General features: G+C 39.9%; 2 protein-coding genes across 2 annotated transcripts in view; both read right to left on the bottom strand.

Moving 5' to 3' along the window:
• Positions 1–8077: 8077 nt before the first annotated feature.
• On the bottom strand, positions 8078–16435 carry tut1 (terminal uridylyl transferase 1, U6 snRNA-specific). The gene is made up of 10 exons (XM_042507866.1): positions 16229–16435; positions 15081–15271; positions 14690–14893; positions 14273–14387; positions 14025–14152; positions 13304–13530; positions 12292–12401; positions 10010–10132; positions 9733–9825; positions 8078–9597 (listed from the first exon to the last, which is right to left on the bottom strand). Exons 1-10 carry the CDS (start codon positions 16302–16304, stop codon positions 8480–8482), a joined length of 2385 nt encoding a protein of 794 aa, XP_042363800.1. The 5' UTR covers positions 16305–16435; the 3' UTR covers positions 8078–8479.
• A 123-nt stretch (positions 16436–16558) lies between these two features.
• The window catches only part of mki67 (marker of proliferation Ki-67), a 16382-nt gene continuing 16047 nt past the window's right edge, over positions 16559–16893 (bottom strand). Inside the window, exon 18 of the mRNA XM_042508266.1 lies at positions 16559–16570. Coding sequence (XP_042364200.1) covers positions 16559–16570 — 12 coding nt within the window. The remainder of the gene's footprint in view (positions 16571–16893) is intronic.

The following is a 16893-nucleotide window of genomic DNA, read 5'->3' as shown; positions in this document are numbered from 1 at the left end:
GAATAAATTTGCACTTTTGGTAAAGCCAAAAAAAAAAAATTAAAAATGTTGTGATATTTTAAGTTTTGTTACATTTCAAATAAAACGCACTAAATGCAAATGAAAAGTATCCCTGTGGTTAAATTGGCATCGATTTTGGCTTAAAATCAAGCAAAAATGTGTCTAGGTTAAAAATTCAACATGCATCAAAGTAACAAAAAAAGTAACTTACTTCTTTGACAGATGTCTCCTGATGTGGTCTCGTGCCCTTGTGTTGCTGCTCTGCTCTCAGTTCACATGGTTATATAGCGCAGGACGGATACCTGACGCGCACTGACTGACACTTAACCACACCCCTCGCATTGATAGCAGTGCGTAAAGGGGACACTTATCTCTTCAAAATATTCAAAGTAGTTTGGGTTAGATCTAGATTTGGTTTGAATGTTTGACTTTCAGCCGAATAATGAAGTACATTTTGATGCAAATAGCCTACACACGGAAAAGCAGCAGATCACTTAGCTTGTCAATATAAGTATAACATTTCTAGTTAGTCTTTTTCCTGCAAAGTATGTTGCTTGAAACTTAAAATATAAGTATTTAAAGTTATTTGTAGCGCGTCATTCATGAATAATTATAAAATTAACGAACTGAAACCTGCTGCCTCAGTAAACTGGCTTGATTTCTTTCAAAAATATGGGTAAAAGGCATTAAGAAGTTACCCAAAAATGTGCAAAAAGTAGGCTACGAGAAAATAACCTAAAAAAATTAGGGGTAAACAACAAAGAAAAATAAAGTATTTAAAAAAAAAACGCCAAGGAAAGTACCTTCAAAAAATGCTTTAAAATAATGCTTTTATTATAGAGATTTCATTGTCATTCTAAATATAGTTTTTTTGGACTTTTTTCCCTACCACTTTCAAAATAATATTTTTTTTCAATCCACTTTGAATTTGTGGAAAATGTCTTCCTTTTTTCCCATGGTTTTTAAAGAAATCAAGCCAATTTGCTCTGTGTCCTCAGGGCTAAGCACCACAGCCCTAATTGTTGCCATAAAATAGTCCCCTGCTATGTTTTATAGGTTCAAATCATCAGCCACATAGGTTAAAGCCCAGCAGGCATTATGTCTACACTTGTAAATCAAGTCTTAAAGTTTACTGCCTCATTCATTGTAAGTCTGGTTGTTGCCAATATGTGATGTAACAATCCTGTAGGTGCAACAGCATGTTTTTGCAATGCTGAAAGAAACTAGGGGGTCAGACTGATTTGCAAGCTAAAAAACATTGTGGAAAGCACAGTATTTCCAAAAGAATAGCCACAAACCTGTTCTCACCTACACCAAAGTCCTGTCTACCAAAAGGCATGTTCAGAAACCACAACATACCAACAATGAGAAAAAAATAATACAACTGGCCCTTTCACACTTGAATTATTGGCCTCACAGCACTTCAGGAACTGTAGTGTATCAGCAATGGTTTTAGAGATAGGATGACTGACCCTGCAGACCTGCAATATACTGCTCAACAAGAGAGAAAACATTCTTCCATCTATCATAGTCAAAAAGTATAGTCTGTATACATCCATCACTAAATCTGTTATTTTCTCAAGATGTCTGCATTATGGGAAGAATATTAAACATGTCTACAGAATGTTTAACTATCAAGAGGATACTTCAGCATACAAAATAGGACATCAACTTCAAAAACTGAATAATGAATGCAGTTAGCAGTGGTGCCCTCAAGGGGTGGGCCAGGGGGCCATGGCCTCCCTTGGCAATTATAATTGGGGGATTGTATTTCTGTCTTTAAGAGGCTGTGGCACACTCATATCTTAGAGCTAGATTAAACGATTTTTAAGCTTTCTATGTCAGCACATCTTGTTGTAAAAGGGGCTAAATAACACTCTAGTTAAACAAATTTTACAGAGGAAACAACTGGCAGGGCCATTTTCAAAATAGTCACTTGAAAAAGCTTGTTCTCAGTAAATGTTTCATTCCTTACAATCAATGTATGTCTTCAAATTAAAGCTGTACATTTGTCTTTGTAAGAAAAATGATAACAAACCTGCCTACCGTGTAGATACATAATGTAGTAAAACATGATTGTTTAACAATATTAGTATAATCACATCAGATAAATAATAATATTAATTGTAAAATAAGAAAGTTGTAGCAAACAAAGTATACCAGAATTCAATTCCTTAACTCTCCATATTGACATAGGCCTAGTTTTCAATAGAGAACCCTACAATGACTGCTTAAACCCGACAACCTGTTAGCATTTCAGCACCCCCAGATCCCTTGTCTCAAAGTCAGTGAGTTTTTGGTTAGATAAGGTCTGTGTTTAACAGATGCTTGAGAGATGTTCACGTTTTCTTCTACCACATTAAAATACATCAGTAAACACTCCATTCGCAAACTTTGCAGCTTTTATGTCTTAAAACGGTTAAGACGGTTGCTAGAAAGTAGCTAAATGAGACTACAGAACGTCATCACGCTGAACTGTGCCGAACATGTTTACAGACTCATGGCAACGCAACTGCAGTGTAGTTTTCTTTAGCCTAGCAATAGCTTTTTACTTCTGGAGATTGCGTTTAGGCTTTAAAAATCTTAAAGGTGGTGTTCATCTGTAAAGATAATCTTGCTGAACAGAACTTGTGGGCATCATAAGCTAATTTTTAGCAATCCAAATCCAAAACCCAGTGGAAAAATCCCATAGGCTTTTTGTTGAGGGAACCAGGGTGATTTTAGCTCCTGGGTTGGCCTACAGAAAAATGTCATCCCTGGGGCACTCTATTAGCCGATATACTTTAAACCATTATCAGATTCCTGAAATTCAGTTATGGCTTTCGTATTGATGTGCGACCTCAAAAGTTTTATTGGCCCCATCTGGCCACCCCTATGAAACATTTCTAGCAGCGCCAGAGCTTTCTTCTTCAGTTCTACAAAATGTAAAATGTCAAGTACTATATTTACTACAGTGATGCCACCATGAAAACTAAGGATTTTTTTCAGCTGTGAGTAATTAGGGTGAAGTTCTTGCAGTGCACAGGGACCTTCGTAATTGGAGCCATGCAGTTGTTATATTGACTGAAATCTGTTCTGTGCATAAGTAGTTAACAAACACATCCATTTTCAGGTAGATACAGAGGACATTGGATGGGAATTGCCTGTTTGTGCAGCCACTAGAATTACTTTCCCAAATAGAGTCATGGGTTAATTTACAAGTTTTTGAAAATGTCATATCGTTGGCGTTAATTCATTAATATGAAATTTAACTTATCCTGGAATTATGTAGTCTAACTTGTCCAATTATTAGCCTCCTCACCTTTGGCCCTGTTTGCACTCATCATTTCTGCATGTATTATTTACATGAAGATGAAGTCATTAATATTGTCTGGAGGTAGAGGTCATAGGCTACGGCATCTACGGATCAATAACACGATTGCTTTGCACACTCTCACGTGGCGTCAGCATGCTTTAAGGAAAGTCATTTTTACTGCAGTCGCCTATTATGACTGGATCAAATGATTCACTGAGGTGTTGCCAGATCAGATATCACTTTTATTAACCCTTACATGATGCCTTTTCAAATTCATATCACCGCAGAGAGTTTGAGGGTGGCTGTAGAACAATGATATGACATGAGCACACACTCGCACAAAGACAGTGTGTACATAAATACCTTTCAGGGCTCAAGTGCCGAGACTGAGTCTAATGCAATTGGTCACATTTATGACCGTTGTAGCGGTTCCTGTTTATCTTGGATCTTCACGGTCTGCCGTACAGTTCATGACGCCTGAAGTCATCCCTTTATCCACCAGCTCAGGTGCAGTGATGTCTTTTTAGTGTGCACATGTTGAATTGTTCCTGCCTATGTCCTTTACATTAGGCTGGAGATGTGCAACTTATTGCATGCCAGATGTGAAAGTGAAATTAATGTTTTATTTACAGCCCTGCTATAGAGGATAAGTATCAGCCGTGTATTAGATTATGGATGAGTTAACTATCATGAAGCCGTATATAACACGCCAGCTCACCGCTGTCCTCCTGGGCTCCTCAGGGAAGTCATGACAACCCTTCTCATGTGTTGTTTATAGAGTCATAAAAAACAATGGGTTTCCTTTGTCTGTCCCTAAACCCATGTCAAAAACACAACTTGATTTGGGCATAAATCCCCGCTGACAGCCTCCAGAGAGCTGCTGCCCCTGTTGACAATAAGCAAGCAGTTAAAGTGTATATGACCATGCCATAAAGTCTGTAAGTGGATTGTGATATTACACATTGATTGCACTAACTGCTTCTAAGCAATTATTGTACCATAATTCAAAGTGATATCAAGGGACAATTAGTGCACTGCAGGTTTTTACACCCAATGACGTCCAAATTGATGCAAATAGCACCCAAATTGGAAAATCATGACTTTTAACAATGATGAGCTGGGGAAAAAAGGGGAATAACGAAAAGTAATTAAATAATGAATGAATCATCTCCCATTCAAGGGAACTGATATGTGTCCTCTCTGTGGTAATCACCCATTTGGCCACAGCTAATGGTGGCCATCCTGAACATTTAGTTAATTCTACTCCAGTGATCAACCTGTCTGCGTTCACTCGACGGGCCGTAAAAGTCAATGACAAGAAATAACAATATGCACAAGACAAACTCATTTGCTCGCTCCAGTGTTTGGAGGTAAACACTGAGAAAGTAACAGCCCCCAGATAAGAGAAAAGGGCAGACAGTTAAAGTTTTCACAGTCCAATAAGTCCCAGCTAATGCACTCCTGAAGAGCAGTTTGGGCCCCAACAGAGGGGAGAAGTGTTTGAGTTGCCATCAAGGCCGAGATAATAGGACCAGTAGGAGGCTACTGATTTTTAAAAGTTTTTATCTCATCTTGTTCACTTTGACCAACTTTTCCGACTGATGCAGGCGCTAATGATGTCTGCGACTTTGTTAGGTGAGACACAGCCAGTAACTTGAACGCATCATCATGTTGGAAATCTACTTACTGTCGGAATCTACCTGTCCTCCGCAAAAGGAGCTCTAAAAGCTTTTCTCCTGAACCTGTCGTCACCATTTCCATTTGCATGACACATGCTGCCCTGTCCAAATACAAAAGGAAGATTAAACACACGCTTGCAAAAGTCCATTCTGGTGTAAGAGCCATCTCCCTGGAGAATTTCTGACTCCTTCCTGCCATCACAGACAGAAAGGGGGAAATGATTATGCGTTTTTATTTAGCCTTATCTCCAGATTGGGGGCGCCACTAATATGAACAGAGTGCTTTTCAGGCAGCCGGGTCTGTTTGCACAGTTCAGGAGACAAAAAGGGTGGGTTGATGGCTGCCCACGACCACAGTACGATAATTCAAGACCATATAAATGGCTCTACTGAGTTCCCGTCATCAAACAATAAAATATTTCTCTTAAACTTTAATTTTTCAGGTTTTTGTCTGTCTTTGTTTTGGGGCATAAAACACTGCTTCTTCTTAGCTGTGGTCAATCCTAAACAATATGCGCACAAGTCAGGGCTTGTCATCTGATTTCCAAAACAGCGATGCCTCATGTGATTCTCTTTCGCCCCCAGAGGACCTAAGCTGCTCTGCCAGCAGCAGCTTTCATTTCTGGAGAGCAGAGCCGACCAATTATAGCAATATCCCACCGACTGATGTGCTTATGAGCGAGCTGGCCGATGGCAGCTTCAGGTAATTCTGATGGATGGCAAGACAGGTGTCAGAGGGCTCGGGAAAAGGTCGATGATTTGATTCAGAGCGTGCTCTCAAAGCCGCTACAAAACAGGGAAGCCGGTGTGCTATTTATGTATCAGAATGATACCCCAAGATGAAGTCAGTGTTACTCAGTTGCCCCTCTAGGCCATTGGATCATGCGGCGGGGTTGATGACTAAATGTGCCATAAACTTACAGCCTCATACTACGAAATAAGATGACGTCACACCAGACATGACTGTATTGATGCGTCACAGAGGACTGGGCAGGAGCTGTAAATAGCTGATAATGCTCGCATACCTTGGAGATTTCAGGTCTCATGGGGGTTGACTCAGGAGCTCTTCCCAGTGAACAACAATTACACAAAACATTAAATTGGCTTTTTTTTCCCTCCTTCATTGCCGGGGAACTCTAAATGACGAATAGGCTCAACGATCCAGCAGATGCAGCACACATACAAATGCCCACCAGAATCAATGCTAATAGTAATTAAAGCAAATGAGCTACATGTAACTGAACTAGTTGGTCATCAATACCCACTGAAACAATCTCTCAAGGACTGCATAATGTGTTGCTGTCCGTCTCAAAACAATAGATTGCTTTTCTTGATGAAGGGAAATTTGAAGAAAACAGCTCGTATGGGTAAACTAGTATTGGTTTGTTTTCTTGTTTTAGGCCGACAGCAAACACCTCAACAGTTTTGATATCAATCACTTTGATTGTCTGGCTTAGAGGTGTGTGTCTGAGAGGCCATATATCAGGAGCACCTTCAGAAAAACAGAGGAGGGTGATATTGGAGGAGCCTGGAGTGTGGGTGAAAATAACACAGCTGATGTTCAAGAGATATGCCATCAAAACCCCCAAAGAATACATACACAAAAGAGAACAGTCAGTTTTCAGCTATGAAAAAAAGCAAAGAATCCATCCAATAGTTGCTGAGACATTTCACAAAAACAACACAAAGTAAAGCTCACAGTGGAGCTTGGGGGAAATAAGGAGATCACCAAAGTTATTTGGATATATCCTCTGGGAACCATGACCTGCACAAAATTTGGTGCCAATTCATTTACTAACAGTTTGTGATATTTCATTGGATAAATGAAAAATTCTGACCAGCTGGTAGCGCTAAAGGGAAAGTCAATGGAGAAATTAGATTCATCATGTGAGGAACAAGAATGCATGTAAGCCCAGTCGCCAGAGAAAAATCATTGTTCATTTCAGAAAAGCATGGATGTGATACATTTGTATGTTTCATATGCATCACATCAACGTTTTCAAGTGACTATTGGAAACTTCTAGACAGTGCAGGCAGTGCGGTTGCACTGGGTCTCATGGGGTGAGGGGGCCCATAGACAGAGAAGGGCCTTGAACTGTATGTTGGGCAAAAAAAGACCTTTTAAATTATCAGATTGCCACCATAGAAATATGCCCGTGTTAAAAGTGGAACTCACATCAAATTACAAGTGGTGCCATTTAACTTTATTTATATGCCACTGAAAAGGCAAAACCCATCTCCAACGTGGTTTTCTTTTTTATTTGTAAAATAATCAGTAGCAGTCAATAAGAAATATAATAAAATACAAAATATTTAATAAATTATATGCTTGTTCAACATAAACTTTAAAAACTATTTAATTAAAGTAATAATTCCTTATTTACGATGGCATTTTTTTTATCATATGCAGATGCAATGACGATTTCTGGATCAGGCGGGAAGAATATATATGATACTAGTTTGGGCACATATTTGGTAACATATCTCTAATAAAAATTAACCAGAAGGGGACCAAAATATACTTTTTCTTTTAAAGCTTTAAGAGCTCATTTGATTCTGCAACAGGCTTTAAAGCCGTTACAGTTTTATTCTTTGATTCTACCAAAAAACACATTGGGATTTCTTCTGTACCGCAAATGTGTTAAGTTCTGTTAACAAATTTTTATCTTTCACTTCATGGCCACAACAAACATCCAATCAGCAATGCAAATTAACACATGGTAAGCCATCCCAAATGCCTTCATCATCAAGGCCACCTCCATCCTCCATAGCCCCATCTAACCTGCCGGCCATCTGTATTTCTCTTTAAAATCGAGATGAATGATGTTAATCAGTGCATGGGAGCTCTGTGCATCCCTCAACTCCTGCCTGTTCTGCTGTAATAAAGCAGTCTGCCTGCCTGAGTAATTACTCTCATCAGTCTCAGCCGTTCGAGCAAAGACCTCACTGGATAAAAGCACAACTCAATGGCCCCTTTCTGGAAGCCAGAGCTGAACCAAAGCACAGTACAATGACTGATTATTTGAGAAAAAGAAGTGTAAAAATGATGCATGAAGGCATATGGTCCTTACTAATCACAGCCACAGGGTATACAGGAAGGCAGTGTGTTACAAAGACTTTTTTATTCATTTGAAGACAGCATCAAATGTTGTGTACATCCAAAGTCTGCCACTGAAGTTTCCCTTTAAACTTCATCATTTAAACAGAAATGTATCCAATCACATCTCAAATATTAAAGTAGGGCTTCATTAGAAAATCTTGTGAACAAACAAAATAAGTAAAAATATACATTTAAACATTAAACTAGAGATTGGGGCAGAGCCAACATTTACATGTATGACAATCAATACGCGATCAACAGAAAGCCACAGTTGCTGCTGTTTTAAGTCCAACTCTTAAGGGTTAATACAAGTGCTGTTATGTCTTTTTTTTTTAAGTAAAAAAGCAAAAAAAAAAAAATCCTAAATGCTTAGATTTAATGGACATATCTGCATCAGGTCGCATTTTAAACCACTTCTTTCTGGAGCAGCGTCTCCACCATCTTAGGTAAGAAGGCTTCCAGGAAATGAAAGAAGTCTTGAAAAACTGCTGACTTGTCGCTGGTTGGCTCCAGCTTGAGCACTGCCTTTGTGCTTTCAGTCTCGCCCACCATCTGGGGCTGGACCTTGAACTCCAGGGGCTCCTTGAGCTCTGGCTCTTTTTCAATGATGTGCGCTGTGACCTGGGACTCCAGCTCCATGCAGCTGCCCTCTGGCCTTGAGTCTGCATCTTTGATCAGTTCCCTTCTCACTTTCCTCCTGCCAGCCCACACTATGTGCCTCTGCACACAGATCCAGCGAGGGGACTCAAGCTTGCCTCTTTTTGCCAATCTTGGCTTTTTGCCTTGAGGCGACACAGAGGCATCGCTGCCAGAAGATAGCTGCCTCTTGGCACCGGTTACAGCCTTACCCAGAGGGCTGGCTTCATTTTGGGATTCAACACTGTCACAACTGTCATTTACTGATGTGTTGAGGGAAGCTGACGTGGTTTCCATTTCCACAGCAGCATCAACAGCTGAATCGTCGCCTGTGGAGGAGGCAAGGTGACACCTGAGAACACTTCGGAAGACCCCCTCCACAGCAGAGCAGACCTTCTGAAACCACAGCAGGCGGAAGCTATCTCCCGCCATGTGCAGCTGATTACGCAGCACTTCAGGGAGCGACGCTGATTTGAAGGGGATGCTGATGGTCAGCTGCCCTGCTTTGGCATGCAGGACCTCCCCGTGGGGGCTGAATAAGCGCACCAGCCCCCATGATTTCCCCTTGGTGGATTTGCGCTGGTACTGCAGGCTGCGGCAGTACTTTTCAGCCTCCTGACATGCTCTCTGGAAGTTGCGCTGAGAGCGTTCGTTCAGGTTTCCGGCGACGTTGTGGGAGAGCTCAAAGGGGTCCAGGAGATTTAGGGGGCCCAGTTTGGGGCCGTGGGGTTGGGTCTTGGTGGGTTTTTCCTCATGCATGGTCTCCTCCTCTTTATCCTGGCTGAGGAAATCAGTGATTGGGAGTGCACCGCCCTTCCTGACAGATATGACATTACTGGCAAAATCAAACTTGGCATAGAAGGAGAAGAAGCCTGAGAGCAGGGTGCCTGGATAGAAAATGCAGAAATGTACATAAAGAGTGACAGTTAGGGTCTATATCGTTGATGATTGAATTGTATTCAAGAGGTCAGATTAAGGAGTTAGGTTACATTAGAAAATGCCACAGAAAATAGCAAACTTACAGAGGTCCTGCGTGTTCCTGCTGGGGGGCACAGCAATAGGCTGACTAGGAAAGGTGCAGTTCCAGCCCTCAATCACACATTCTTCTTCCTCACCTGAAAAGAGGTTGACACACGGCTATTAATGCAATGGATTTGAAATGACAGCACTGGCATTGAAATGACAGCAAAACAGACAAATTTTACTGCGGGTTTTTAGGATGAGAGGTTAAGGATGAGAATCTGAAAATGTTCCTGCATGTGTCCCATGAGTGTACAGTAGGAGCAAAGCAGCACTTACAGGCCATGTCTTTAAGCTGGTCAACTGTGTGGACGACGGGTGGATCACAGTTTTGCAGGTAGAAAATGATCAGCAGTGTCAGAGCATAGTTGTTGAGCAGAGGACCAGCACCACTGGGATTACCTACACGTTACAACACAAATGTGATGGTGTTGTTGACAGATGACAGGAAGAAAACAAGATGCAATGTTGTACAAGAACACATGTAAGATATAGTCAAAACACACGAGCATCAAAATCTTTGTAATGGCGTGGAGGGGCTTTTATGGTATGGAGTTAGTTTTCTTGTTCCTTACACTGATGTTATAGGACATCATGCCAGTATTAAATATGGCTCTAACTGCTGTATTTCTACAATAGTTTAACCCTTTGTATGATTTACATTCAATAATTCTAAAGACTCTAAATGTGCAGTAACTTCGAAATGTGTTTGTTTATCATAATATTTAAATGGTACAGCACTATTTCAAACCATATTAAAAAAATGCAAATGATATAATCCTGCAAGCAGAACCTGGATTTGCCATTAACAATATAATCCAGGGCTTTTCAAAGCGTGTGAGAGTGAGCCTCCTGTCAGAGAACATAAGACCAGAGACAATCTATCTATTGAACCAGAGCTGGATGATATGGCCCTAAAATAAAATCACTATATTTCAGGGTATTTTTGCGATAACGATATTTTTGAAAATACAATTGCATCAAAGTAAGTGTCAACATTTTATATGTCAACATAAATGTAACAGTTTTCCTACAAATATTCATTGAAAACTAAAAAATCTCTTATTTCTCTTGTTTATAAAAAAAAACAGCAGTAACTCAGATACTGTATAAAGTACAAATAGTACAACATAATGAAATCAACCACACATCTAAACAGTTGCCAAATACCTTATAAACTACCTAAAATGTACCTTTTGAAGTAACGATTTTGCTATTAGCCATGCTTGTGACGTCATTACGTCAACAAGTCCAAACATTGCCATTATCACAATATGAGTTAAAAATGATACTGGTATTATCGTTAATAATATGATATGGCGCACCCCATTTTTGAACACATAACTTTTAAAGACATTATGGACACTTTAAATCTTTGTTATACACTTTTCATGTCACTGTCTTCATATTGTGCATTAACCCATCTCTGCAATGAGCTGATTCACATTTTTGCCTCCTTATTCGGCTCACTCACCTACTGTGGTGGGAACAATGAGTCTGGGATGCGCGGATGCACAGCAGAACAGAATAAATGTAGATCATCCTCGACCTGCAGCCTTGACTGATACTTGCTTTTAATCAGGGCTGCTGCGGAAAACCCGCATTCACACAGGTCCATCGAGGTGAAGAGGATGAACTTTCACAGCCTTTTTGAAGAGATGGGGGGACTCGGTCTCCAAAGACAGCCAAAAGTGCTTAAGTGATGCTTTACTCATCTTTTGCCCCACACACACGTCAAAAGTTAGCAACAACCAGACTGTTTTCTTTTTCTCTGGTTTATTTTGTCTGACCCAGCTTCTCTCCTGAAGCCTGAAAACCGCTCATCGAATCACATCTCCGAAATTATTTATCTGTAACCGGTATGCAATCAACTTCGTAAATCCTTGCAGGCACTGAAAACCATAACCCTGCCTTAGGTACAGGATCGTGTATTTGCACAATCAGTTCTTTAATTTGAAATTAGAAATCGGACTTCTGAAACATGATAATTGTCTTTTTAACTTTTCTTTTCTTATTTGTATTTTGGCACTACTTATCTCTGCAATCGCTTCAAAACGTTTGGTTTACAACAGCAGCCTAACATGCAGCTGACCTCATCATGCTTTGCCAATCACTCTGCAGAAGTGCCTTGTTGAAAGCTGCACTGGCAGCGTGGAGGCTACAGTTCATCAAAGAGAAAAAGACGATATGCCCCAGCAGTAAAGATAATTAGTGTGCTCTTCAGTCAAGAACACTTTTTAATAATGTGCTATTCTTTATCAGCAGACACAGTCTGGACCATTAAAACACACAAGAAGCTGTCTTTTGTTATTTCTTTTTTAAACCACAGCTTTGATAGCAAGAAACTAAAAGCCATTGCAAATCAGTGTGTCCACACAGATTTCAACAAGATCAGAAGGAGCAAGTGCAAGAGCTCTACTGACATCTGCTGACCGAAAAACAAAATAACAACCTGCATGTACAGATAACCACAACACAGCAATCTTGACTGTAAAAGAAACCAGTATCACAAACAGAACTGCAAATGCGATGCTTCTTGATAAAAAGTAATGTAATCTTACCAGCCAACTGCTTCTGCTTGGCCCAGTAGCGGATGGTATACACCAGAGGCCTTAGCCTCTCCTCCACCCCTGAGCACAGCTGGAGGAAGCGGGTGTTCCTCACTGCCAGTCTAGTGAAGGATACAGAATAGAAGAAAAGAAAAGCATACCTTAATTTATCAAACAGTAAAAGATAGGGATATCCCAATCACATTATTTTGCCCTCAATCCAGATTCAAGTCATTTAATACTGATCATCTGCCGTTACTTATATTTTCCTAGATTATACGGCTGCACAGTTCACGCTTTATCCCCAACGCTTCACCATAAAAACCGCCCTTTAATCTTCTGGCCATGTTGCTGTCTCAAGGAAGTGTCTCTGTTCCTTTAAGAGATTCTCAGTGTTTTTAGTGGGGCCTGTGTCTGAGTTACCTGAATGCACTGTATTCCACTGACTGTTCATATTTGTCCTCCTCGCGTCTTTTGGGCGTTTTACACTTCATTAATACAAAAGTTATGTTGCTTTTTGCGCACAGAATTCTTGTACTTGCAGTGGCAAGTGAGGTTGTAGTGAGCTCTGCACAATTCTCCTCTCCTGATCTCTATTCTGAGCAGGGCAGAGAAACACACTGTGCTATAGTTGAAGGCAAAATGCCAGACTCTCACACTGAACTGAATGAAATAATTGCTCATAACTTTTACTAAATAAGGTAAATAAGAGTCTCATACTATGTTTTCGTTTATGGTGTGAGCCCCTGCTCTGCACACACACGGGAGCACAGCAGAGGGGAAAGACAGAGACAGCTGAGTGGAGGGGAATTGACAGAAGTATACTTCATTTTGCTGGTCACAAAAGTAAAAACACCTGTGTGATAGCCGACACAAAAAAAAGGACTGGATCACTCTATAAGCTGAATATTCCTCATCAGTCAAAAAATGCCCTGAGTCTGATGTTTAGAGATCAGACTGGGTGCTTCCTAGTAAAAGATAATCATTTATGGCATCAAGGAAATCTTGAGAATCCGTGACTGACCTGTTGTTAATGGTGATGTCCCCCTGGAGGTTAAGCTGGCGGTGATGAAACTTGACAACGGGGAGGCGAGCACTACTGACCACCTGAACTTTGTGCACGCTGGGGACGCAGCGTCTAAGGATCGCTGCTACAAGGTCGAGGACCTCAGCCGGAGAGGCAGTGGACAGGTCAATGTCGGAGAGGATGGAGTCCTCAGAGCGCCCATCGTCTGAGGTGCCCTCCATGGCCTAAAGAAGAACAAATGACAAAAAGAAAAAGAAGGGTGGTTATAAAATAGGCCTGGGCAATATGAAGAAAATCAAATATCACATTTTTCACCAGATGCCTTGATATTACAGTGATGTTGTAGGGTTGACTATTGGTGCTTTAACAAAATATTTTTCGATAAATAATCATCAGTAATGTGGATATAATGACTAAGTGGGTAAAGGCAAACTATAGATTTATTTAGAAAATAACATAACTTATCAATAATGCAGCCTTTGAAACCAAAAAACAGACAACACTTACGTTATTATGATTTCTAAAATCTAAGACAATATCTAGTCTCATATAACCATATTGGTATAATGTCAATGCATTGCACAGTTGAAAGGCTACCTAGATAGTTGGTAATATTTTGGATATAAATTGTAAAGTTTCAAAACCTGAATATTTGTGCCAACACTGAAGTAAAAAAGCACCTTTTCAGTACAAATTTATGAATATAAAAATGTCAGACCTGTTCTGTGGTAGTCTTGGCATGAGCCTGGAAAACCTTGGTATTTTCCAGATCCAGGAACAAGTCCAAGTCGCAGGAGTGGATGCCAAAAGTGTTGACAGAGGACCCAAATGGCTGAATCTGGCTGTCTACAACCAACCCAAACATAGCATTACAGAGCTAATCTACAGCAGTCTTTTGCACAATTATCACTGTGTAAGATAAGATTTCATAAAACAGACTCTCAGTATGTGTTTTCAAAAGGTCACCTGGAAAAAACTCCACGAAAACCTCTTGCAGGAGTTGAACCAGCAAGCCTCTGGCTTTCTTTTCATTTTCTCCAAGCTGAAATTTCTCCATGACGTACTGCATCTGCGCATCCACCTGGACAAAATCAACACATCATGTAAGCACATCACCCCTTAGTTATACAGACAAAAAACTTTTTTGTGCACCAACTTCAGAAACGATGAACCATTAACTGTTGTATGTAGTGCCTTAACTATATTCAGTATAGTTTAAACTGCGTACTTATAAGAGCTACTGTGGTATGGAACAATATTGTGACTCAAGAATCCATAGCCCCCATAGAGGTTGTAAAGCTCCTTATAAACCAGTGTACAGCTAACCTGACAGACCCACATTTTGACTTCAATAAGGCTGCTTTACGACAACAGGATGCTTACAGACACCAACTGGCACAGCTGTGGTTTGAGACGTTCAAAAGCTTGTTGGAGGTTCTGGGAGTCGTTCTTCTTGGGAATCAACTTGAAGTCCTTCTTCTCCCTGGGTTTGACACGCAGCTTCAAGCCTTTCATCTTGTGCTCGACACAGGACAGGGCCGCCTGTATGCTGTCAGACCCAGTGAACTGCACAATGGCGTATAAACCCTGCAAGTGCAGAGTGACACAATACATTCAGACAACACTGGAGGTTCATCAGTCACTTTATGTATGCTGCAAAGAAAGTGACTGTAGACACTCTTGGCATAAACAAATACTGTCAATCAAGCCCTGTGTTGGGGCTATGGGCATCATTTAAAATGAGCTGCTAGATCATTGTGAACAGCAGACTTACTTTGTCTTTATCCATGATAACATCTGAGACTGGCCCAAACTGCTGAAAGTGCTCGGCTATGTCAGTCTGAGAGATGTCAGGCTTGATGCCACTGACAAACACACTGTGCTGCTCCTGGTTCTTTCTGGTGGCCCGCACAGTGCTCAACGTTTGGTGTTTCCGTCCTTTGACATGCTGATCCACACTGGGCACTGCAGAAGATTTAAATATGAGTTTAACAACATTAACAACGTTTAACCTTTAACACCTGGATCGACATCTGTTTTCTTATGCTGCATTATGAAGCCTTTTACTAGAATTTCAGCTTATGAAAACTGACAGTATTGGGTTGATTTCTTTTGAAAAAAATGGAAAAAACTCAGCAACTTGCCGAGAAACGACCCGCAAACTGACTGTAAAAATTAGTTACAGGTGCAAAAGAAATAATCTGAAAATGTCCACAAAAATTATATTTAAAATTCTCTATCTAAAATAATGTTACAGGGGGCAAAAAGACAAATATGAATATAATTTTCTAGAACTGTCTTGGTGTAATTTTCTTGGTTATTGTATTCTCTTTTGTGCTAATTTTGGGGTAATTTTCTTGTAATTTTTAAAAAATAATATCTTGCTATTTTTGGGGCTGTTTCTTGGTAAATCATTCATCACTCTCTTCCCATTAAGGAAATCAAGTCAATTTGGGGACGAAAATTGTCCAGAATACTAAACCTACCTATATTTATACTTCCCCTAATTTCATATTAAACAATACGTGATTTTCAAAGAAATCAAGTCAATTTGCTGAGGTATCAAACATTAACTAAACTCGTATTAGTAAGACAACAGTTTAAAGGGTTCTATTGTATTAAGTTGACTTGTTTTGCTAACAAAACATGACAAATGTATCTGATATACTAAAATATCTGGCCAGAGTAGTATCTCACGAAGATCCTGTACACTGAAAACTAGTATAGTGATACAAACATTAACTAGCTGCTAACTAGCTGCGTTAACATAACGTTGTTGTTTATTTTAAAAAACGACATACCCTAAAAATTAGTTAATTTCTCATCCGACAGTTTAAAGTCTGCCTAAAAACCTCATAAAAACGAAGCGGAACTGAGAAAGTCTGAAGTTAAATGTGGCTAAGTTAAGGTTAGCTTACTTACGGTTTGGTAAGTTGACATTGCAGAGGGCGCAGTGGAACCCCCTCGCCGTCGTTTGTATGTCACTGTCCGTCTCCATTACGGCCAAAAGTAAATTATGACCATAAAGCAAGAAATATATCAACAGCAGAAGCCGTCAACAAAGTTTGAGGCCGACTGTGGTCTCCATGCGCCTCTCAAATCTCCCTCCAGCGTCGACATTGCGTTTGTTTCGAGTCCGTCTCAAAAATCAGTCCGGAATGTTTTTGTGTTTTAGCATAAAGTTCCGGTCAATCTAATTGTATCGGTTTTTGTGTGTTAGTTTACGTTACATTTAGCGGTCAATCCAAAAATTCACAAATGAGTCTAATGACACAGGCAGGCACAAACCAGACAGACAAAAATAAAATAAAATGTGTACAAAAATGAACACACATGAGTTTACCTTATTTGTTATACAATAAAGCTATACGATTATAAATTAATGTTTTTGTTAGTTTAATGTAAGATATTGTTTGGATGCAAATAGCAGCTGTGGAGAAAAAAAACGTTTTTAAATGATAGGAAAAAANTGAACACACATGAGTTTACCTTATTTGTTATACAATAAAGCTATACGATTATAAATTAATGTTTTTGTTAGTTTAATGTAAGATATTGTTTGGATGCAAATAGCAGCTGTGGAGAAA

This window comes from Plectropomus leopardus, chromosome 19 (assembly GCF_008729295.1).
Source record: "Plectropomus leopardus isolate mb chromosome 19, YSFRI_Pleo_2.0, whole genome shotgun sequence".
NCBI classification, from domain to species: Eukaryota; Metazoa; Chordata; class Actinopteri; order Perciformes; family Serranidae; genus Plectropomus; species Plectropomus leopardus.
This window is presented reverse-complemented; position numbering and strand designations above follow the sequence as displayed.